At 39.1% G+C, this 25,077-nt stretch overlaps 1 protein-coding gene across 4 annotated transcripts; it reads left to right on the top strand.

Moving 5' to 3' along the window:
- The first annotated feature begins 667 nt into the window (after positions 1-667).
- Positions 668-25,071, top strand: tesk2 (testis associated actin remodelling kinase 2). 4 transcript variants are annotated; one of them, XM_067529165.1, is made up of 14 exons: positions 669-1,006; positions 4,690-4,796; positions 4,955-5,072; positions 5,735-5,851; positions 9,240-9,361; positions 11,294-11,342; positions 13,500-13,646; positions 16,225-16,307; positions 17,487-17,571; positions 17,963-18,046; positions 18,715-18,801; positions 19,619-19,754; positions 21,220-21,753; positions 22,223-25,071. In XM_067529165.1, the coding sequence occupies exons 3-14, from the start codon at positions 4,956-4,958 to the stop codon at positions 22,522-22,524; spliced, it is 1,863 nt and encodes a 620-aa protein (XP_067385266.1). In that variant the 5' UTR covers positions 669-1,006; positions 4,690-4,796; position 4,955; the 3' UTR covers positions 22,525-25,071. The 4 variants fall into 4 exon arrangements, with proteins under 4 accessions (XP_067385267.1, XP_067385266.1, XP_067385265.1 ...); XM_067529164.1 differs by having other exon boundaries at positions 4,690-4,831; XM_067529166.1 differs by having other exon boundaries at positions 668-1,006; positions 4,690-5,072; positions 22,247-25,071.
- The last annotated feature ends 6 nt before the right edge of the window (positions 25,072-25,077 follow it).

Below are 25,077 nucleotides of genomic sequence, written 5' to 3'. Positions count from 1 at the left end.
AAGCTGTGTTAATCATACAACTGTCAACAGAAATATTATATATATATATATATATACATTTATTAATACGTTTGTGACTATTCATAAAAAGGCTTTTTAGAATTTGCAGATAAATCTTTAGAATATTATAATGTAAGACTTTTGAGTCAAATCATAAAATGTCTCTTATTTACAACAGAGCCATATGAACTTTCATTGTGACACTGTATTGATCAGACACACATCTGACCTCCACATGTCCATGTTAATAAAGGTCTGACCCATTGAGCTCTGGTAAACCTCCACACTACAGGCTTTGATGCTTTGAGGGGCTCACTGAGTAAAAAGGGTATGAAAAACTAAGGATATGTTATATGGTATTGGATGTTACTTCAGGGCATGAATGTGAATGTTGCTTTTAATTTGTTACTTAAAATGAGAAATAATGCATGATTTGTTTCATTGTACCAAACTGTTATTTTATCAAATACTGGGCAATATAAGAAATCGGAACCCTGTGGAATTGTCCATTTTTAGCTAAAACATTTCATATAAGCTCTTCATTCACTTCATTTCTGAACATTTTATTTTGCTAAATTAGTTTAAACTGCGCAGGCGGAGACAGCCTCGTGGTGATTGGTTTATCGACCCGTCAATCAAACCGTGGGCGGGGCGTGTGGGAGCAGAGAGACTACTGGGCTGTCAAACGGCAGCGAGCCGCAGAAAGAACAGCGCGGGTGGCGTAAGGGAAACGTCGCACTTTGGACTTTGGTGGAAACAAGAACGACACAAAACGCAGTTCACGTGTGAGAATCCCGCCTTTGGGAATGTGGACTTTGACGAAACGTCTCTTGCCTCGTGCGCGCTGGTGGATCGCAGGCTAATGTGTGAGAGCTGTGTTGACAAACAAGGCGGTGCGCGCTGGCTAGCTCTGCGCTAGCTGCCTTAGCTTGTCGTTTTCGATAAGTGCTTCGGACATGGGACCCAGCTTGGATTGATAGCAGATATCTTTCCAAAACCAAAACAGGTAAGTCAGCTAAACTTCCATATTAAGTTACAAGCGATCGACTTGAACTTTTCGCCTTCCAGCTGCTGCCGCCGTGGTTTGTTTACATTTTCCGCCTAACACGTTGCCAACATGTTGATCCAGCTAATAATCCTTCATCTCCCTGCGTCCAGGTGACATCACTTGTTGAATGAGTCTCTTGTGATGGCACTGGCTCTGTTGCGGTCCATGCTAAGCGTTGTACTGGGCATTTCTTTCCACGGTAGCTGCCCCACGGATTTGCTCATTACTTTAAACCCTTGGAGAATGACAGGTATGCGGCGGCTCATGTATCGTAAACCACAAGAGATTGTGGTCCGATAAGTGGAAGCTATTCATTTTTCTTGAATGTGACCTTTCACAAATATTTAGATGATAAAGGTCCTGAACTATCTCTATGGCTCACAGGAGAAAGGTCAACTGATTAGAAAATTGCAGAAATGTGTTCATTGAAGTTTACACACACACACACACACACACACACACACACACACAAAAAAAAACAATACAAAAAAAAATCAAACTCTATTTCAAAATTGTGTGAATAGCTTAGAGTCAATTTATGATCACACGCATCAACACCCGACTGCCTCCCATGTACATCCAGACGCCTATTTAATCTCTTTGTATTGGCAGACACTCTTGCAGTAACCTATCATTAAAACATCACTTAAGTTTTTTTTTTTTTTTTTTTTTAAATATATTGCTGACATTTATTTTAGCCTGTAGTCCCCAGGGACATAGTTGGATCTTGTTCAGGCTCCCAAACTACTGTTGAAACGTTTTGCCAGAGGCTGCTTCAGAGATGCCACATCTGTTTTGAAGTAGCAGCAGGCCACATTTTACAGACCAAAAAAAAAAAAGGCCGCCTTTTAAAATTGCAGCATTTCCACGCATGATCCCTTTAGTGTGGTGGTTTAAATGAATCCCTTTGGATAAGAAAGCAACGGGGTACAGTTTCAGAAACAAATATAGCAATGAAACAGTGGTGTCTTGTTTGCGATTTGATTTAATAACTCGTCAAGAGGTTTTCCAGCAAGATGGGAGATTATAATAGTGTAGAATATTTGAAGCCTTTACGATATGATCATATTTGTAATAGTATTATTTTATGGTATCTGTCTCTAGCATTGGCTTATCTGTATTTTGGAATGACGCTGCTGAAAAGAGTTTGATTTTCATATTTATGGCAGACGTCCTTTTATAATAAACTGCTTAAGCCTGGGAAGCTGCCTGCAGTGTCTCTGACTGTAACACAGGTTTGCTCATTTGCATGTCTGAAATTCAGTGTAGGAAGTAGTTTGCAGGCGGTTTGACCACTGATACGGGCGTGCGGATACAGAAGTTTGCAGTTTTCAATTGAGGGTGAATTTCACATGTTGGCGTATTCATGGCCGTCCACATACGACAACCGTTTTTTTTGCTCCTGAATGGGAAAACAGCTAAAATTAGTGAGGAAACCTCAGGCCTGGTGCCCGACGCTTGCAATTTTCTTGGCACAGGCACTTTTATTTCTGCTGTACCGTTACAGCTCGGCATCAAACAATATGTCATTGTAGAGAACCAATAAAGACGAGGATAAAAAGCCTTTTAAGGATGTGGCTGGGATAGAGAATGATCTCAGAAGTTGTGTAGTAGGTCTACAGTAACTGTCTGAGAGTCTAGTGTCTGTGATGTAATGCTAAAGGAGCAAAGCAGAATCTTGCTGCATCATCTCAAAGCTGATTTTAGAATCTGATCTCATGAGATCATATCCGGGCCAAAGATTGACTTTTGTGTCTCTGCTTTTGTTTAATACGTACCACTGTATTTTAGATCTGCATGGCTTCTGCTGTTTTCCATAGTTTTATTGCAACACAGTTTACTGAACAATTATGGTTATGTCCCGTGTACGCACTTTGTAAATTTGTAATTACGCACAGTACGTATGATTGCACAAAAAAACCTCAGATTGCGCAATGGGAGGCTTTCTAGTATTGATTTCAAAAGTGTTAACTCTTTTTTTTTTAAGATAAACAAGCAAACTGAGGGACACAAGCCCTTAAAGTAACAGTCCACCATCAAAGACAAAGCTTTTACTTTCTGTCATTATTTTTGACAAATATTTGACAAGTTTTGTTCTGTTGATCCACCTACTGGCTAAAAGCCCGGTGTTGCAGAAGAAAGATGTTCTCATTAGTCACAAAGATGCCAAAGGTTGTTTGTTAGTTTCCCTGTTTATATGTAATGTGTGTGGTAATAAAGTCACATTGCTTTTGTTTTTTGATTCAAAATTGTGAAAGAAAAACCATGAAACAATTAAAACTGGGATAATAATAGTAAACTTTCAACATTACAGACGTACTAGTGATGGGAGTTCGTAAGTGGGAAATGATGTCATCAACGACTTCTCACAACTGCCTTTGAAGTTGTTGCATTTAAAGTTGGACTGACCAGATCTCAAAGAAACGGTATTTGTTTAGTCATTGGAGCTAACAAGGTAGTAGTGGAAAGTAGAGTGTGTAGCTGTGGAGATGCACGGTTTCTTACCACGTTCTGTGGAATTATTTGTAGAAACATTTTGTCTGGAATTGCTTTGTTTTCCGCTCAATTGCCACGTGTTTGTCACACAACAATCTTTGCAGGGGATCATTTTTCAACCACTGGACACAAGTTAAAATAACTTATTTTTATGTTGTCTTTGTCTATTTTTTTAACATTCCAAAAAAAAACTATTACCATTGTTTAACATTTTAGTAAAACCTTTAAATGAACAACTGAACAAAGAACCACAGCAAACAAATAAAGGCCAAAGTTCCTTCTTTCACATAATGGTATCATCCTAGTGTGTCCTCACGTGTGATTGGCCGTATGATGTACCCATCAAAATAAAGTCCCTTCCTTGGTTGCAGCGGCTGAAGTTCCGGCTCTCGGCTGGTAGAGCCGGCTCGTTCTCGACCGACGCATCACTAAGAGGTGCGCACAAACGAGGCTAAGCAGTAATGGTTGCCTGGGTACCCAAGAACCCAAATTGGGCCACTGTAATTAGCTTTTTTGCTCTGGTTGCTTCTCTTCCCAACTGCTGTTGCTGTGCTTGTTTAATTGTACACAACAGAGAGCAAGCAGATATTACACTTAAACTAAAACCGTTCTCAGCTTAATTCATTAATTAATGTTTTATTATGTTAATTTATTTATTTTTTTGGAATCTTTCTTCCAATTTCACACTCATCATCTTGTGTGAGCCAAAGAAATCTCCCCCTGGACTCAGGTATTCTAAAAAGTGAGAAAGGCACATTGTTTACAAGTATAAAACTGACCTTTAGCCACAGACTTCCTTTCCTGTTCCCCCTTGTACCCTGCTGATTTTGTTTTGGATGGCAGAAAGGTCCTGGACCTGAGCTATTCCTTGGCTAATCTCCCATAATTGGACAATCAGCCCCTATTACGGCCATTACATTTGGGGCTGTTGAGCAACAGCAACTTGTCTCATCCATTCTAGAGCAAGGCCCAGTCCACAGCTACAGTGGCAATTAAATATTAAGAACTTTTAACAAAGTGTATTATGGCAGCTTTTGCTTGTTTGTATTTGTATTTTTTCTTAGTATGCAGATGTGTGACAATCTATCAACACTTGCGACAACAATATGCCTTTTTAAAATATATGATATTTTTACTTTCTACAGGTTTGCAAGGACTAACGATACATCTGTTAAACATGTGAACCCTCATCCCGGTGGACTCCCCAGTTATAGCCAGTGAGGACCTGCACTAGTTGGAAACTGAAATCTATGTGTGTGACATATTTTCTCCCAGGACACAAACTGAGTAAATACTGTGCTGCTGCGGACCCCTCGCCACCATTAAAACAATCCAGTTCTCTTGTCATGTGGGTACATTACAGAAAAAGGCCCACATTGCCCTTACTGGTATCACCCTTTTTAACATTAGCATGGACCGGAATAAACGCAACTCCATTGCTGGGCTCCCCACACGACCTGAATGCCTCAGTGAGGACAGAGACGGTATCGGAGGGGTAGGGGCCAGTGAGACGGGTCCACCACAACAGGTCAGCCCTTTCAAAAAAAACTGTACTTGTTAAAATGAACTGTACTTGTTATCAAGTTCAGTTAATTTCATAGAGGCAGATCATAGGAGATAAGTCTTTTTGACAGGACATAAATTCAGTGACACTTTTTGTGTGTTTCTCATGGTTTGCCTTCTGATCTAGTTAAGTAATTTTTTTTAACATGTTTGATTTTCACAACTGAATACGTCAATGTTAAAAAGCAGAAGTTAGTTTTGCAGTTTAACTTCTAATTGATTAAACTGGATTAATTCAGGTCACAGGCCGTAACCATCGAAAAGCTTGGTTTATGTAATAGATCAAAAGTGGTAAATATTGGCATTACTTTTTTAAATAGGTTTAGATTATGTTATCCACCTTTACATATGACAACAACTTTATCCATATTTATGACTTTTCTGTGAATTATAGCATAATGACTGATTTTAATAAACAAGAATCATTTAATAAATGATTTTGTCAGACTTAGTTTACATGTTAGTGTAGCTATAAGCTAAAATGATTTTTTTGGTAAGATTTCGGGATTTTGTGAGGTTAATGAATGACATTATATGAATTATATGAATGAATTATATTGTTGCTGTGGTCCTACAGGATACAGACTTTCATTTTGTCATTACCCGTGTCTTCATTTGGTTTTACAGGTAGCCAGGGTGCCATCGTCCTACAAAGCCCTCATCAGTGCCTTCTCCTGTCTCACACGCCTTGATGATTTCACTTGTGAGTGGATTGGATCTGGATTTTTCTCTGATGTCTTCAAGGTGGGAAGAGATTAGCTTTAACTTGCTGTCTAATGTCATCTAATAGTTGTTTTTTGTTCTTTTTCTTGGGCATCTTCATTTTACGTCACTTTATGTCACTTCCTTTTGGTCCTGTATCTTTGTGTATCATGCGTTTTGTTCATGTGGAGTGTTTTTGAACAGGTCATTCATCTGCATTTTGAAATAATACATTTTTAAATTTAGCCTTTGTGACTTGATGTGAGTATATATGCATTTGTGTAATTGTATATTCATATCATACAAGCACGTTTGTGAACATGTTTGGTGTACTAAAGGGTTTACACACAGGATAAGGTGGAAAAGGGGGGTAGATATACAGTAAGACTGTAGTCTGAGTAATGTTTTACATGGTGTTAAGCCAGGCTCAGCTTCATTTCACATTATTTGTTTTCAGATTGCATTATCATTTAGTTTCTGTGTTTCCAGTCACTCTGGGTTTATTGGAATTTCAATATAGCCTTAGCTCATGAATCAATACGCCATCTACTGAACATCTATGTAACAGTAAAATGTTACACTGGATTGATGACCTGGTGTGACTTTCAGTTTCCATTGTGTATTTTTGTCAGGTGGTCTGATTGATGATACTCTTGATAGTGTCTGACAGTTATTGGTGACTCTTCAGTGTTATGCTTGTAGTCAGGGATGGATCGAGCCAGCTTGGAAGGTCAGTATTGGACCAAATCAAAGCATACTTTAATACTTCTTTTATTAGCCACATTAGGTCAATCGTCTTCTGTGACCCTTTGTGCTCTGAGTGTGCCAGCTGTCAAATACAACCCATTGTGAGCTGTGTCAACACTGGAGCTCATTCATAATGCACAGCACTACAAGTGAGCACCACATAAAACAAGAGAGATCACTTTCAGCTAATGATATCCACATTTACAGCATATATCAGAGGCTATGGCTCCTTTGAAACAAGCAGTGGCCAGTTTGTTATTGTGCTGGAGTTTGAAAACGTCTTGTCAACTTGGGTGTTCAGTTTGTTACATTCCACCTCTCCTCTCTCTGTAGATCTGATAAACACTGTGCACCAGATCTTAGCCTGTCATACACAGTAATAAAGCAAAGCAAACAGTTTTGAAGTTGTCTAGCAAATCTTGTCGGACTGAACCTCTTAAAGCTGTGTGTGCACTGTGTAGCTTTTTTCTTCTTCAGGGAAATATAGGTTACATACCAGAATGTGGTGTTATAATAGCTAATATTTAGTTTGAATTGATAAAAATTGTTATTTACTTACATTTACATTTAGTTATTTAGCAGACGCTTTTATCCAAAGCGACTTACAAGTGAGGTACAAGGCTTAGGAGTTTACGGAGTTCAGGGGATGGCGGCTTGTTTTCCAGAAATCTGCAGTTTACAAAAGCCATATCCGAGAGGAACGATGGGTGAGAAAGATACTACTGCTGGTGAAGATGAGAACTGGGAATGACTGTTGGAGGTCAGAGGGAGAGAAGAAAGAGGGGGATCAGGAATAAATGCAAATGTGGAGAGTGAAGATGAGGGGGTTGGAGGAGGACAGACGGATGTGGGGGAGGAAGCCCTCAGAAGGGTGGCCATCTGTTGTTTCCCCTGTCCTGCGGTGGAGACTGTCGGCTCCTATAGCCAGGCCCCTTCCTTTGAACTTGAACAGAGAGTTTTCTGTGTGAGTGAGAGAGAAATTGAGCAGATGCAGTTCCTCTAAACAGAATCAGACTACATGGTTTTTATGCTATAGATATTACTGATAAATGAACACACCATGTGATGTGAACAGAATTGCACAGTGAAAGAAGTTTTCAAGCAGCATATCTCACTTACATTACTTGGTTCATACTGACTTTGCAATCCAAACGAACTTTGTCCCTTTTTTCAATTTCATGTTGTAAATGATGCTGTCCAATGATGGTGTCACCAGTGTAGCGTGGTTGTGATAATGTAAAACGGTTTACAGAGCCGTTATTAGAAAGCAAATTATATAAGGCTGCTTTCTATTGCAGTGAATATGAATGATAGTCTCATTGGTACCACGTGTCCATACTTTGAATTGTGAAAGTCTGAAAGAGCTGACAAATTTGACAAAAAGTGTTTGTCAAATCAGACGGTTAATCTTTTTGCACATCTAAGCATATCATAAATGCACATTTGGACTATTCATAGCTCCTCTTATTGTATTTGGTGTGAAATGGTTGTGCTGGTGATTTATAATGGTCAAACTTGTAGCAGCTTAAACACCTCTCATACTAACATAACACTTAGTAGCTCTGTAGTGTGTGTGTATTTATTATGCTCCTGAACGACTTCCTGTGTTTTATTCTTTATCTGTTGAACTAGTGGAAATGTTTGACCAGCTTCTTTGTTTGCTTGCTGTTGGACATCTACCTAGAGACACCAGTGCATCACTTTAGTCCTTTAGGTTCTGCATTCATGGTCTAAACAGGTTTGTGAAGGTAGCATAGATCAACCTGCAGCAGCCCAGTCATTTGGTATGCTGGCTTCTGTGGTTTGGAGGTTTATATTTCCTATTTGCATGCGTGCATGAGGGTATTCAGTAGAACTTACATTCTTGGTAAATAATGTACTGCACACTGACACCTCTGAAACCTTTGATGCATCAGGGCCTCGGGTTACCTTTCTATTTCAATGTAGTGATACCGGCTATAAATAGAGGTGCAGTTTTGGGTTTCCTGCCTCTAATACTGACTGATCTATATAGTTCGAATTGCAAAATGTACATTGTATTACAGGTCAGATATGCAGAATAAATGTGCTAAGTGCTGATTTAGTAGACGTTTCACCCTATGAAATGGACTGCAGTTACTTTTGGAAAGCGTGTGTGTGTGTGTGTGTGTGGAAGAAATTCTGAACACATAACACTACTTGCTTTTATTAACTAAAAAAGAAAAGAGCATGAGAATACTTGGACTTATTAATAGTCTCTATCTCAGGAAGCGTACTGGGAAACACACCAGACAACCGTAAATGGAAGGAGATGCCAACACTATGTACGTAACTATTAGATGGAAACTAAAATCCCAGTATGCAATAGTATAAAATTGATTGTGCAGCTCTGGAATGACACATTTACATTGTCATGGCTGGTCAGCAATGACTGACCTCATTTCAGTTCTCTTTTATGTGTCATCTTCCTTTTCTGCTTCCCGTGTTAACTTGCTTCATTAGCCAAGTTCTGTATTTTTAATTTTTTTTTTTTTTTTTTTTTTACAGAAGAGCTATTTGGGGCCTTACCTATAGCCACCCAAGCTAAAAACGTGATATAATACAACTTCACACAAGCTCAGGTTTTGCAGCCAGCGGAATGTAGAAAACCTAACCCAGATATGTTCCGCATGCTAAAATGTGGCATCATTTTATTGTCTTACAGGTACGCCATCGAGCTACAGACCAGGTTATGGCTCTTAAGATGAACAAGCTCAGCAGCAACAGAGCTAACATGTTGCGAGAGGTTCAACTAATGAACCGGCTTTCACATCTAAATATACTGAGGTTAGTAACTGAACATTTTTCCCACTGCAGTGGTTACTAAAAGTTTAAAACCCGAGTGAGAAAATGTGTGAATTCTTTTCCATTTTTGAAACTTGGGTTGCTGTCCAAAGGGGGATGACATCAGAAGCTATGTTGTAAGCTGAGCAAGCATAATGTTGTGATGTGGGATTTTTCATCTTATCGTTCTAGCTGATTATTGCATTATCATGTTACACGAGCTACTTTGTAAAACAGGACTATCCCCCTGTAGTAAGACATTGATTATTGGCTGCAATTTCCTTTCAGCAAATCTGTTGGTCCAATAGCTTTTATGTATCGCAGTTTATTTCATGTCACTCAGAGACTGCTAATTATACATGAGGATGTCCCACATTGTTTGTGTGTTATATCCACCTACTAAAATATTCAGTAGTTTGTCCTACTTCTGCTTTCACCTTTTACCTCTTCTCTCAGTTGTATGTGGTTGTGACCTGCTTCCTTTGGGGTTAGTTAGAAACGTTGTCATATACCGACCTCATTAAAAATGGAATTTATGAACTGCCAGCTTGTGTTTAGAGGAGCAGCAGCTGCCAGAAGGCGAAAAGCAAGGAGAGCCCTCTCTGTCACAGGGGAACAGGACAAGGCTGCCGCTTGTTTTTTGTTTTTTGATTTTTGTGAGCTTGTGCTCAAAGATTGGTCACACAAAGTTTGAGTTCTACGGCTAACAGCTGAAGAGACAGAGAAGCTGTATAATATTGACTTTGCCATATGAGCTGGGCAATAACAGACACTTGCACCACACAGAGCTTCTCCACTTTGATATCCAATGCTCTGGCAGTCTGATCTTTGGGTAAACAAAAATAGCTAAACCAGTAATACAGTATATGCAGACCTGTTTATTTATTATATTTACTAAAAACTATAGTAGTTGCATTTTTGTATTATTGGTAAGACATGAATGGAAAAAGTTTTTTTTTTTTCTCACGTTTTTGCAAAAAGTAACAACAAAAAGAGGAAGGGAGAACTACATGGTGCTCTCTTTTAGGGCATGTGGGAAATCAGATTAAAGCTATTTCAAAGTTATTCACAGTAACACCAAGAATAGTGTTGTTGTTTTTGTTGTTTTCCTCATAAAACTCACATTCTGAGCTTTGGGCTTCTGGGCGAGTGAGGGGGTGTTTCTGAACATGCACATACATGCATAAATATCTGGGTGCGCACACACACACACACACACACACACACACATGCATAGTGTCCTTTACAATGCTATCTTTGTTGAGCAGGCCTGGTGGATTGTGCATGTGTCAGTGTGTTTACAGGGATACACTGAAGGGGTCATTGTTAGCTAAAGTCCAACAAGGTCCCACAAAGTTGACCTTTTAATTGCCTTTGGAATTATGAGGCCTTCAAGTGTTGAAGGAAATTTTAGATTTATATAAACACAGTTCCAATGCTGTTGTACACACCCACACCCACACACACACACGTACACACACATTTTTAGGAGTACACTAAGGTTTCAGCATTCAGGATGCTCTTGAGCTCATGAGAAATGACAAAAAGAAACGATATTGTCATTAAGCTAAAACGTGGCAGTTTAAAGAAAGCTGAAACTGAGGGGCCGACAGAGAAACGAAAAGTATGCAGGTGAAGCAGCTGACCTGCTATTATCCAGACAACAAACACTTGTCTGGTCATGCCCATTGGAATTTTAATCATTTATTAACAATTATTTCTGTTAACTCACAACACAGAAGGTCATGTGTTTAAACTGTATGCACTTTTTTTTTGTAAACATAAGTAAACTGTGTGAGTTTCTAAGCTTCTGATTACATTAATTCTAGTCATATTCTAAACAAATGTCCTCTTGTTTCCAAGTTTAAACAAGGAATTTATGAGAACGGTACTTAAACGCATATTCATTTGGCTCATTTTCCTTTGTTTTTGTAGGTTTAAGGGAGTGTGTATCCACGAGGGCCAGCTTCATGCTCTAACAGAGGTAGGAGATGACATACAAACGCACCATTTCACACCAAGATTTCAGCACAAACTAGTTCTATGTGGGAAGTGCTAGAGAAAGGCAGTACACAGGTGTGATTACAGTATGCCTCCATTTTGTGTCTGCATTTTAAACGTAAGCGTGTCTTTAACTATATATTAGTACTGTTTTCAGATGAACACAAAGGTACATATAGTTAAATAAAGGTCTTTTTTTGACTATTGCTTAGTCAAAACAGTCTGACGAGATCATTGTAGACTCTGGAATAATGTGATGCATATATTTTCACAATTTTCTGCCACATTATGGACCTGATAACAATGATTTTTATTGGGTGCTTTTTATCCAGTGCTTCACACTATCAGCTTTCTCTCACTAAGTCACACATTGATGCTGCCTACCAGGAACATGCGTGTCTTGCCTAAAGACACTTCAGACACACGGATGAAACGTACAGTACAGTAGGCAGTTTCACCGGATCAGTTTAATTGTAGGTTTCTCATTTTCTCAAACATGAGTTATATCAATTAATTACTTTGGTGTATCAGTAACGCCACAATAAGATAAAGCAAATTCCAGGCTAGAGCCTTTTACAAAACCAACTTTCCTCCCTTTCTTTATTTTTAGTTGACACAGAAGTTGCACTGTTCCACTGAACCACACGATTTACATTTTGGACCAGGCACATTTGCATTTAATACATATTCTATGAACGTGCGAATAAAATAGTTTGTCTGAATTTAAAATGAGCCCACACAGGAAGGAGGTTGGATTAAGTTTAATTGTCTCTAGTGGAGTTTTCCCCTCTTCCGCCCCCAGATCTCACCAAGCAGACAGCAGATGCTGAACCATGCGGCTACTGAGGAATTTGTTAGATAAATACTGTAATCATCTGCTGTTTTGAGATGTTGTGTGTGTGTGTTTGTGTGTGTGTGTGAGAGAGAGGGAGAGAAAATGTGTGGGTACAAGAAAACCGGGATCTAATCCTATTGGGGTTAGACATTTGACTTCACACATGCACGGGGACACTTCTAGCTTTTATTGCACATTTGTTCACAAGGGTTGAACAGTGCGTTATGCTTTAATTCAAGTCCGTCGAAAAACATAATTGACCTAGGATACTAGGGTAAAAATTAGTCCTAAAGAGCACTACAGGGTTTATCAAATGAGATGGGGGATTTTGTGCCTTGAGCTTTTTTTTTTATCACCGGAACACAATGTTTGTATGTAACAGTTCATTCATGCAGAGTCTTACAGTGTAAACGTTGCTAAGATTAGCTGAAAACTGAGCATAACCCTGTTTATCCAGCATAAATAAGCAGAAACATATTGTCCTAATTCAGTTACATCGATAACATCTGGCTAAACCTCCAGCACAACCAGCTTGTTTCAGGCTCTTTTTAGTTAACCACTTTTGTTCGTGATAAGCGACTTGGGATTACAGTGTCTATTTGTTTACATGCAAACAGCAAGGCTAAATAAGTTCCCTTGGATCATGGTGAAGGACTCGGGATACTTTTAAACCCACTGAGCGGATGTGCCCTCAGGGCTGCCTGCTCCTCAGCCTCTATGCTGATTAGATGGTCCAAAGTCATGTCGGAAAATAGTAGTTCTATTAGCAATTTGAACAGCCAGCTGTATTTTATTCACCCAGTTAGAGCAGTTAGCCAACCAGGCAGACAATAAGGAAATCTATAGTCCAAGCAAGCAACCAACTTGGCATCCACTCTGCGATAGTCATGTGGGCAATTGCTTTGCATGTTGTAGTTAAGCAAAAATCAGTCATTATATACAAGTTGACCAACGTGTGCGTTATGTTGCTATGATGTGTTATGTTCACACCAGTTACTGTGTTAAAACAACCATTTAATTCCTGTGAGAAGTTATTTGACGCCTCCTTTGCTGATTAATACAAAGCAGACAAAAAAGGAACATTTAGCTTTTCAGAGTACATAAAGTAAACAATGCATTTCTTTAGTCTATGGTTCTTTGGTAAATGCGTTATGGGGTACACTGTGCATTCAATTTAAATTATTAAATTCAATTCAATTACTTATCTTTGTCATTTCTATTTTAATCTATTTTCCATAAAGGCTGTAGAAAGTACTCAATTGAAATGATTTCTGAACCTCAGTTGTGTTTTTCCCTATCCTTCAGTACATCAATGGTGGAAACCTGGAACAGCTTCTGGACAGCAACAAACCTCTGAGTTGGCCGACCAGGGTGAAACTGGCCGGAGATATTGCTAGTGGTGTGGCCTACTTGCACTCTAAAGGCATTTTCCACCGGGACCTCACCTCCAAGGTTAGCTAGCCAGTAAAATGCAGCCCTATCAATGACAATATTTGCAAATGTAGGTGGAGTAGAATATATTGATTGTATTGATTGTGTTGGGTCCCAGGATAATGAACTGAGCTCTGAATGTGAGATTTAGATTATAGATATAATATGTAGAGATATTTGGTGAATTATTTGCTGTTTTGGCCTAGAGTCCTTTGAAGGAACAATTTGTCACTGTCAGATCTTCCGACTTGACCCAGAGCCAATGTTCGCATGAACCTGGCAAGGAACACAGACATAATGCACTTTGCTGGAAACCCATTTTCATTGCCAGTATGAGCTTTTAAGTTTGAATTACATATATCACTGGAAAATATGAGAAGACAAGCAGGTAAACAGAATTTTGCAATTAAGACACTGAGCATGTAAATTTTAGTTCCTCAAATTAATACAAAGTCTGTTTGCTTATGACTCATATCTTAGGCAAACAACTCTATACCTGTAGCTGCCAAATGTCAGTTTATTAACTGACACAAGGTTGCATTTCAACACAACTTGAAAACTATTAATGACAACTGCAACAAATACTAACTGTAGATTTAAAAATGGTTGTTTTCAAGGCAAAGAGGAAGAGGAGTTAAAGAATTCCTATTGATATTAATAATAATGATCTAATAATAATAATATTAAATAATAATAATATTAAAGGCTCATGTTTAACTAGGAAGTGGAATTTTTAAATGATAACGCTAAGTCACTATATGTATTTTTAAACACCCCTGTGTGGCAACTTCCTCAACTAAATTTAATAGTGATAATTCAATTCAACTTTATTTATATAGTGCCATTTCACAACAAAGTCATCTCAAGGAACTTTACAGAATAAGGTTAAGACTATATATATGTATAAAGAGAGAGCCCAACAATTCCCCCTTGAGCGAGCCATAGGCAACAGTGTAGAGGAAAACCTCCCTTTAACGGAAGAAACCTCCAGCAGAACCAGGCTCAGGGTGGGCGGCCATCTGCCTTGACCTGTTGGGGTGAGTGGAAAGTGAAGAGAGAAAAGAAAAAGAGCAAACAAAACATCGGGCAGGTTGGTAGGACCAGTAGCTGCACACTGGAAAACACACAGCTCCAAAGCCGAGTATATCTGAAGAAAGGGACAGAGAGAGGGGGGCAGAGAGAGGGGGACAGACAAGGACAACTACAGAAGGAACACAAAGTTAATGTCATACAATGTGGAAAATGTGGTGTGAGAGGAGAGGAGAGAGGCACGAGAGGAGAAAAGGAGCATTGGGGGGTGGGTCCCCCAGCAGTCTAAGCCTATAGCAGCATGACTATAAGTATAAGCTTTTATGGTCAAAAATAACTCCAAGGTTCCTTGCAGTAGTACTGGAGGCCAGACTTATACCATCTAGAGTAACAATATGGTTGGACATCATATCTCTGAGATTTTTGGGCCCAAATACTATGACTATGACTACGACGTTTTTTTATTTTTTTCATCTGGTTCCATAGATAGATGTAGCTGGGTATCATTAGCATAGCAGTGGAAATTTATGGAGTGTTTTCTAATAATGTTGCCTAAAGGAGACATATATAAAGTAAAAAGTATTGGTCCTAACACAGAGCCTTGTGGAACTCCATAACTAACCTTTGTGTGCATGGAGGACTCATCATTAACATGAACAAATTGAAATCTATCAGCCAGATAAGATTTAAACCAACCTAGTGCAGTTCCTTTAATCCCAATTTCATGTTCCAGTCTCTGTAATAAAATGTTGTCATCAATGGTATCAAATGCAGCACTAAGATCTAACAGAACAAGCATAGAGATGAGCCCATTATCTGAGGCCATGAGAAGATCGGTGGTGACTTTTACCAGTGCTGTTTCTGTACTATGATGAACTCTAAATCCTGACTGAAAGTCTTCATACTAATTATTCCTATGAAGGTGATCACATAATTGTTTTGCGACTACTTTTTCAAGAATTTTAGAAATACAGGGGAAATTACATATTGGCTAAAACACCTGGGTCATAACAGGGTTTTTTAAGTAGTGGTTTAATTATACAGCTTCCTTATAGGCCTGTGATACATAGCCTGTTTCTAAAGATAGATTGATGATATCTAATATGAACGTATCTATTAAGGGTAAAGCTTCCTTGAGCAGCTTAGTTGGAATAGGGTCTAACATACTGGTTGTTGGTTTAGATGAGGTAAAAGTTGAAGTTCAGTGAGATCTATGGGTAAAAAGCAGTCTAACAGGGATTGGGGCCTAACTGATGATTCTAGCACTACAGTATATGAAGATCTATCTGTAATATTTGGGGGGAGGATCTAGTGAATTCTTTCTCTTATGGCTACAATTTTCTTCATAAAGAAAGTCATGAAGTCATTGCTGCTCAGAGTTAAGGGAAAACTAGGCTCAACACAACTATGGCTCTTAGTCAGCCTGGCCACAGTGCTGAACAGAAACCGGGGGTTGTTTTTGTTTTCCTCTATTAATGTTGAATTCTATGCTGTTCTAGCATCATGGAGGACTTTTTTGGTACATTTTAAAACTGTTTTTCCAGGCTAATAAGATTTTGTGTATCCACAGAACTGCCTGATCAAATGCGGCGACAATGGCTACACAGCAGTGGTGGGAGACTTTGGCCTGGCTGAAAAGATCCCCTCTAATCTGTAAGAAGTCTTCTACCGTTCTACATAAACATATCAAGTGTTGGATCTTTATTATTAATAACATAATGACCAAAATCTAAAAATAATTACTGGCAAATACACTCACTGGCCACTTTACTAGGTACAATCTAATTTAATCCAATACAGCAGCCATGTCATGATTCCTACATCTACAATGTTATATTTTCTCAGTTCTTAAGTCTTAATTGTCAGAAAGGTGATAATTCCAGTATCTTATAACTATACTATTGCTATAACTGCACTGCCCCTCATTTTACGTCAGGAATCGGTCTTATTATTGACACTTTAGAAAGTGCTTTTTTTTGCTTTTGTAGTTTTTTATACTTAAACTCACTGACGGGCATTTGTCCTCCTCCTCGTCCTCCTCCTCCTCGTCCTCATACCCACCTCAGAGTTATTTATTAACACACGGGTCAGACACTAACATTAACCGCTCACATTCTCCACGTTAGTGTTTTGATAACAGGAGTATGCTGTCAGGGTATGCAGGGTTTTAGCCTTTTTGACGCTGCAGTAACACACGGAAGACGGAAGCATGTCTTAAGGAGTAAAGTTGACAAGCCTTGTAATGTAGCCCGACAATTTATTTTTCGCTATGTGAGAAGGCGCAGCTTGCCAGGAAACGACGGATTGTTTTGGCACAAAAATAACTCTTGTCTAATGTCACCTAATGTAAATCTAAATGGGGCCAAATTGATTGAACTGAAGTGATGAGGGAATAAAGATTCATCACACACAGTCTGGCACCTTTGTAAGATGGATTGAAACTTGGACATCGACGATTTTCGCCCTGGTACAATTTAAAATAGATAATAGAGCATGAGGGTCATTTTTTTTTGTGTGAAAAGGTTGTCAAAGTGAACACTGCAGACGCAGGCTGGAGATCACGTCACATGCCCCAACAAATTCTCTCAAACTGTCTTTTTCACCAAATTCTAACAGCTCGACGCAAATAGACTCTGTTTCTGCAAGTTAGATGCACTGTGAAAATGGTCTTAGATCATTCAAGCAGGAATGCGGAGGTCAGGAGTCAGCTCAAAGCATTGGAAGTTCTTTGATTCTTCGGGCACAGATGACTTCCTTATTTTGACATCATGACATATTGCATTTAATCTATCAAACAAGCATTTAGTGTGTGTGTGTTTCTGTTGTATTTAGTGCTGAGGGAGAGAAGCTTTCAGTTGTTGGTTCTCCTTTCTGGATGGCTCCAGAGGTCCTGCGAGATGAACCCTACAATGAGAAGGTAAAATCACCACCTCTGACCTCAGACCTCAGATTGTTTCATTTTTTAAGCAGTTAATACTAAGTAGGCGTGTCTGGAACCTCAGTAGACGCAGAAAATAACACTCATGACTTGTAAAGGATGCACTTTCCTTTAATTATACTTCTAAAATGGAGAATGTAAATTATAGTATTTAGACATTTTACATAGAATTAGTTTTCAGACGTAGGGGATTACTGGAAATGATTGTAAATTCTGACTCCATAAACCAGATAATTCTTAGAAACCTACAACAAAATATAGAGGAACAACAATAATTTAGATGGCTCTGTCTTTTTCTTGGAGACATATTCATGTAGGAAAGGTTCTTGTTTAACTTTTTAAATTTCTAATCAGATTTTTGTGTTTTTAGGCTGATGTGTTTTCCTATGGAATAATCCTGTGTGAGATCATTGCTAGGATCCAGGCTGACCCTGACTTTCTTCCCCGCACAGAGGTAACTGCAGATCTCTCCACTTTTCCGCCACAGAGCTTCATAATACTTCATGAGTGTGTTTACTTTGTACACAGGTTGGCCTGACGATTTCCCATAATCACTCTGTTTACACTGAGAGCATTCACATCACTCAAAGTGTTGGCAGATATTACTCAACTCGGGGAAATAAAACATTCACGTCTCAGTACATTTTGCACACAGTTCAGTGCATATTTGTTAGAATGACAAAATTGACATGAAACTTATTATACTATTTTAAAATATATCTCGAGTAAACATAAATGTTAAGAACATGTATCTCAGTCAGACTGTGTTAAAGGGTTAAATTGTCTAATACAGGAGCCAGTATAATCAGCAAACATTTTTTTAAACCTGATAATGATCATCCCTCACATCTTGATGTGGATCGTGCCTCTGAGACCTGCTTAAATGAATCCAAGGTCTGAAATGAATTTTTGTTTGTTAGTTTGTGATACTCTGCAAAGATCTGAGAACCGGGCAGACAGCCGGACCCGGTCAGAGGGATTAGTCTGACATAAAGCTGGCTTCGGGAGAGGAGTTGCAGTTTGTGAAAATGTCAAATGCGATCTTTATCCTCCTCTGGTCGGAATTGTAAAAAAAAAAAGAACTTCCTGTTTGACTTTAATACTGTGTTTCTGAACATCCAGAACTTCGGCCTCGACTACCACACGTTTCAGCATATGGTTGGAGACTGTCCACCTGACTTCCTCCAGCTGGCTTTCAACTGCTGCAATGTAAGCCCACCACTCTCCTGTCACCTCGGTCTCAGTTGTTCTACAGGCTGCAGGCTGCTGTTGGCTAAATGCAGCTTGTAAAGTAGATTCACACCAGTCGTGTGCTCTGATGTGCATACGGCTAAGATGTAAAAAACATTTACCCAAATGGCTGCTTTGGTTGTTTAAAGAGTTTTTCCTGTTTTAATTTCTTAAGTAACTTTAGTTCCCTTCTTCAGAAACAGATTGAAAATCTTATTATCTGAATAATCGGATTTAGCTCGCTACCCACAGGGGTTTTATATTCGCTTAAAGCTTGATCGGCTAATTGACAGATGGAGTTTTTCCACACTATTCATACTTGGTTAATAAGGAGGAATGTTAAGTAAATCAAATACAAATTAATTCATTGGATTTCTCCAGTTTAGATTTGCTCACATCGAAATTACTGGATTGGAACAGTTTTTTTGTTTGTTTGTTTTGTTTTGTCTTTAATAAATATACGTAGAATTTGAAATGACGGGATGAGGACATTAAAGATTGTGCAGCACCCTGCTGATTAATTCTGCATTAGCTGTGTCCGTCCCTACTTACGCTTGTCTCGTGTCTTGCTTTCCATCCACATCTTATCCTCCATTCACGGTTTTCCCCTGGAAAAAACCCCCTCAACTAAATCTTTCTGACTGACATCAGTCACATTTAGTCACACACTGTAAAGGCATCAACTCTGCTTAGATGTTGAATGTAGATCATTTTTATTTGAAAGCCTGGTGGTTTATCTTTTTCCCTGCTTAACAATCTCATGTTTCTACACATTGTCCATTTCCCCCCCCCCCAGATGGATCCTAAACTCCGTCCGTCCTTCACCGACATTGTCCGGCACCTTGAGGAGATCCTCCCTCACCTTAAAGTCGAGGAGATGGAGCAAGAGTGTGTCGAGCTCAGTGAGGACAATGACAAATCCATACCCAAAGGTGACAATTCTACACACACACGAAATCACACTTGTCTCTGACTTTAGATGGACAGTGAATAAAAGCTTTTGTTTACAAGAAGATGCAAGTGATTTAGTGGAAAGGGAAGGTGGTAGAAAGGGAAGCTGTAATCCAAGAAGGCAAGCTGAAATGTTTTTCATCTCAACTACACACAGACGTTGCTTTTAGTCTGTCAGTTAGTGTTTCACTTATTATCCAGTCAGCAATGATCCAGTCTGAAACCTCACACCTCTTCTAACACCAGTTCCTCTTTAAACACACCCTGTAGATTCTGTTGGTCCATGTATGTCCGTAACAAGCAGGCAGCTGACTCTGCCATCACCCAAACCAACAACCGGATACAACCGTTTATGCCAGAGTTTTACGGCCCGTTTACTGGAGAGTAAAATCCACTGTAGAATTAATGTTTCCTGTTCTTTGTGCCCCAGTAATTTAAGCAAAGGCAAACACACACATATTTCAACATTCATGTTAGTATCAGTATCACACTTCAGACACTCAGAGTCCAGTCCCAGAATCTTTGGATGCTGATAATATAAACTTCATCTTGACTTGAAAGGGAAAACTGGTCAGAGATAAACTTTCCTATTTTGAGATACTTGATCCATGCAGGCAAAGGTTTCACTTCTAATTTGGTCCATGTACAGTCGCCCGTATATCTGCCCATGATGGCGTCAGGAGGCTTTAATGATTGTTTTGGCTCCTTTTTCCTCGAGAAAGCAGTGTGTGAAGGAGAACACAAACACACGATGTCACAGGGTGCAGGACTAAACTTTTGACAAATGCGGTTAATTACATCTTGTGTTGCTCTGAAATCAGAAGGAAGAATAAAAGTCCACATGTAACAGTCTGTGCCTGTTGACACAAGAAACATCTCGTATGTAGCTGTTGTGGGGAAAACATGGCCTTGATCTGACTGCTCTGTTGTTGATAGCTATGTCATGAACTTCCTCTGGCCCCCTCCCCTTCTATCTCCCTCTCTGTTGACCTCATATGACCAACATCTCTCGAATGCCAAGAGAACTCTCATAGTAAGAAATATGCTTGTGGCATGACAAAATCATTTTCGGCTGATTGTGAAGGTTAAGAATAATTCTTTTAGGTATTTGCAAATATAAAACTTTTTGTGAACTAGTGAACAAACTGTTTCTAATCGAATTCCTAGTGAGCTTTAAGGTTTTAGAACCTATTACTTATTTGTTGGTACTTTTCCTGCTTCAGTTATTATTATATAAAGTTTATAAGATTATTATAACCCAGAAGTGTAAGAGTAAAATCCCCCCTATGAAGTAAGGATTCGAGGAACTCAGTGTGTGACTTGGCCTGTGTTGCCACCTAGTGGTAACATCAGAACAGTGTGAAAATGAATTGGTGTTTGCTTGTACTTCTAAGAAATCCCACATGTACTTCTATACTTACAGCTGATACATTCTCTTTATTCAAGGTGAGAAGATCCAGGGCTTCAAACGACTGAACCCTCTCGTTTTCCAGGATGAGAAAATCCCACCCAAGTCACCCCGCCCCCAGCGGAATATCTGGCTTAGCCGCAGCCAATCGGACATCTTCTCTTGCAAACCAGGAAGGAAAGTAAATGTTCAGGACCCTTACTACAACCCCCCGAATATTCACCGATCACCCAAAGCTTCCAAGATCAACCCATTCACTGCCCGAGAGGACCTCTGTGGGGGCAACATTAAGTTTTACGACGTGCCCAGCAAATCTGTCTTCTCGCTGGTATTTGACCTGAACTCACCCCCGGGGAGCGCGTTCAGTAACCAGCCGTTCTTTCATGGACCTGCCGGACCACAGCAGGAGGCGTCGTATTATTGGCAGCAGCTGCCCGGAAGACAGTGCCACTCGTTACCGGTGTCTCCCCAGCTTCCCCGCTCCGAGGCCTTTCACGTCGCCACTGCTCTTAACTCTGTCGATAACGGTTCATATAACGGTAACTCCAGTCAGCTCTCCACAACTCTGCCAGGTGAGGTGTCTTTTTAGCAGTTTTGGATATAAAAGTTCAGTGTGTGAAAGTAAAAACGGGGGTTGCTGAAAGTTAAACCTGCAAACTGTTCCAACAGCATGTGGTGTAAAACACCACATCCTGTATCCTGTAACCTGAATCATGGTGCCTTTCTCTGCCTCACTTGACTTTATTGTTGGAATGAGGTTTTTTACGTTTGTATCCGATTTGATGCCATGTGTAGTGCTGCATGTTCTATCCCAGAAAATCATTGCCTGAAGTTTGTCTTACGTGCACCTCAACACTCAACAGTGTTGCGTGCACTGGAAAAACAACGGTTGGACAGGTTTGAAAGAACACGCAGCCTATATGTAAGATAACTAACAGGAAAACATCATCCCAATGGTAAAATATAGTGTGTTTTCTGTTGCCACTGTATATGTTAAAAACACACAACATAAAGAACTTTGTCTTTCTTCTAACCTCCCAGGGATTATCTCCACTTCTGATACAGGCCTGATTGGAAATGACTTTCAGCAGGGGGCAGTGGTGAGTGGCTGGGCGAAGAAATACGTTGTGGTGGAGATCCCACCTTACTGCAGGCAAAGAAGCAGGGGGGAGGACGGAGAGGCAGAGGGGGGGGTGGAGGGAGACGAGGAGGACATATCTGGGGAGGGCTGGTCTCCAATGGTCCCCAGCAGCGAGAGAGACTGCGGAGAGATGATGGAGTGTTCCAGCAGCCTGGAGGAAGAGGACGAACCGGAAAGGGGGACACACATGTGCTCAGTGTAGCACGGACACACACACACACACACACAGAGGGGGGAGAAACTTTTACCCTTGGATGTGATATGGAGGCTTTTTGAAGCTTAGCTAACAAACCCAACAAATTTCAATAAGATCTTGCAAAAATAAAACGAGACAAAAATAATGCTTGATTTTTATTTGTTTTTATCTTTCAAGTGAATGTATATCTCATTGAATAAATCCAGCACACACAAGTTAGAGAAATAACTATTTTTAAAGCTATTATCGTTATTTTTGGAAAAGCTGTGTATATTTAATATTCTGAGAAGAAGTAGATTTATTTCCTTACAATTTTCTAATGTTAGATGTCTTGTCAATGAGATGAGGTACAGAAGAGCCCTCCTTTGATGTACGTGTGTTTAAAAAGTGCTTTGACGCCTTTAGCATTTCATTTAGGCTCTAAACTAAATCAAAAAGCATCACCCACATTTGTCAGAATGAGACTGTGCGCTGACACTCAGGTGAAAACTAATGATTTCAAATGAATGTGTGTCAGGAACGTTTTCACCACAGTTGTGTGCCGTCAAGTAACCTGGACTTTCTACCAACAAGTCTCCTCCGTGTAGTTTGTAGGTAAACCTACCTGGGTGTTGGTCTTAATTTGTGATTTTGTGCATTTTAAATCCTAACGTCCTAGAGGTTGGGTTGTATTTGTCTAGCAAGGTCAGCAGTTTTACTCGTCGTCTGGATCTTACAATTGGCTTTAACCCACTAAATTAAAGCACAAATGTTTGGTAGTCGTTTGATAGGTCGTTTAACGAATAAACCATAAATTAGTCAGGCCGGTCTATGCCGCTAATTCGAGCAGAGCATTTACAAGATATGTAAATCCCGACATCGATTTGGTAAAAAGCACCTTCTTTCTGCCCAGAACCTAATCCGCCTTCTGCTTTTCATTAGCAGTCACTCTGAAACTAGATTTGAAGCAAGACAGTGTAACTTTTGAAAGACAACGTGGCACAAGTTAAAGCTGATCACATTATCATGTCATTAAACTCAGGGATTAAGCTCCTCTACCCTCATCACTTTGTACTTCTACTTACTTTGCAAACTCACATTATTAAAACTAAAAATAATCTAATATCAGAGCAACTTTCAAGTGTTATTATAGTCTTGTAGCACAACTTTTCAATCTGGAGAATATTGTCATTCACCCTAAAAGGTCTCGCGAAATTATATGAAATTCCGTATGTCACCATTTATAAAAAAAAAAAAAAAAGACCACATTTGGCCACAGTGGCTTCTGTTCTTCAAAAGATACATTGTCTTTCTTTTAAACTGAAATTCCTGGAGATGGGGAGTTAACCTTATGCCGAGCCTATTATCAAGGCAAGCAGTAATGTAAAATGTTCATTCATAATGTTTAAATGTTGCAAATATAACTTGAAACAGTGTTATGAAGCTGACTTACAGTGTTTATAGCCAGTTTTATAATTATCAAATTTAAACTGGCACAGAAATGTGGTTATTGAAGTGCTTTCAGTTGAACAGAGCACATGAAACAGGTTGCTTTAATTTTGAAATCGAGAGAAGCCCAGAGTTTCAGTTCTTTGTCTCTTAAGTTCTCAGATGTGCCCAAGTGCCTGATGTTGAGTTTAAAAACATCTACAAAAATAAAATATTTTTCACACATTGTAAGTACTTACTAAATTCAGTTGTACTTTGAAAGAAAATTACAATAATGTTATTGTACAGCCTAACATTAAGACATTAGGTGTCGAGATTTGCCTAATTATATTTTAATTGAAACTTATTTCATGTAAGTTGAGCCTTTAATACTCTGAAACACTCCATTATGTGTTTGCTGCTAACATTTGGTTGAAGATTATTATTAATTTTTTTTTAAATTGGGAGATTCATGATATTTTTCACTATTGTTGGCACGCTCAAGTAAATATTTGAGAACAGATTTGGTGTAAGAATCATTGTGTTGTCCACAATGTGAAAGAGGTGGTTTTAGATCGTAGGTTTTAGATTTAAGCACGACGCTACACGAGGGTTTACAGCTTTTCTTTAACTTTAATGATTATTAAAATCGTCTCATTGGGGAGATTAGTTTAACATCGAAACCATTGTCAGTGTTCATCTGAATTTGTTCAGTGCATAAATTAAATGACCGTTTTGAAATTAGACTTTGAACATGTTTATGATGCTCATGTTGTTGTCTGCTGATCTGTCAGATCCCTTCAGTAGGAAGTAAAATGCACTTGTACAGTAATACACAGTTGGATGCAAAGGTTTGATTTCCCATATTTTGACGGAAATATTCCAGGATGTTGGTATATCTCTTTTACTTTTTTTGCTAATTTAAAATAAAGGGATTCAAAATTTTGCACCCAACTGTTTATAGTGGTCTTCTCTTAACTACTCATCACTACTGTTCTATGCAACAAATGTAACTTCTACCACACTGTTTTGCAAGATGAAACATGTAATCTGATATTTATGAGAAAATGTTTTCCATGTCTTACCTTTGTATATATGTAAAAAGTTTATTTCCTGCCTCAGTGAATACAGATTGAGAATCTTTTATTATGT

This window comes from Channa argus, chromosome 14, assembly GCF_033026475.1.
Source record: "Channa argus isolate prfri chromosome 14, Channa argus male v1.0, whole genome shotgun sequence".
Taxonomy (NCBI): domain Eukaryota; kingdom Metazoa; phylum Chordata; class Actinopteri; order Anabantiformes; family Channidae; genus Channa; species Channa argus.
Note: the sequence above shows the minus strand (reverse complement) of the source record. Positions and strands in the feature narration are given on the sequence as shown.

Bases quoted from the DNA above. Each gene is read 5' to 3' on its own strand.
- tesk2 (XM_067529165.1), top strand. From the start codon at position 4,956: ATGGACCGGAATAAACGCAACTCCATTGCTGGGCTCCCCACACGACCT. The intron at 18,047-18,714 runs GTAACTGCAGAT...CTGAACATCCAG, and splicing joins ACTTTCTTCCCCGCACAGAG to AACTTCGGCCTCGACTACCA. The intron at 21,754-22,222 runs GTGAGGTGTCTT...CTAACCTCCCAG, and splicing joins GCTCTCCACAACTCTGCCAG to GGATTATCTCCACTTCTGAT.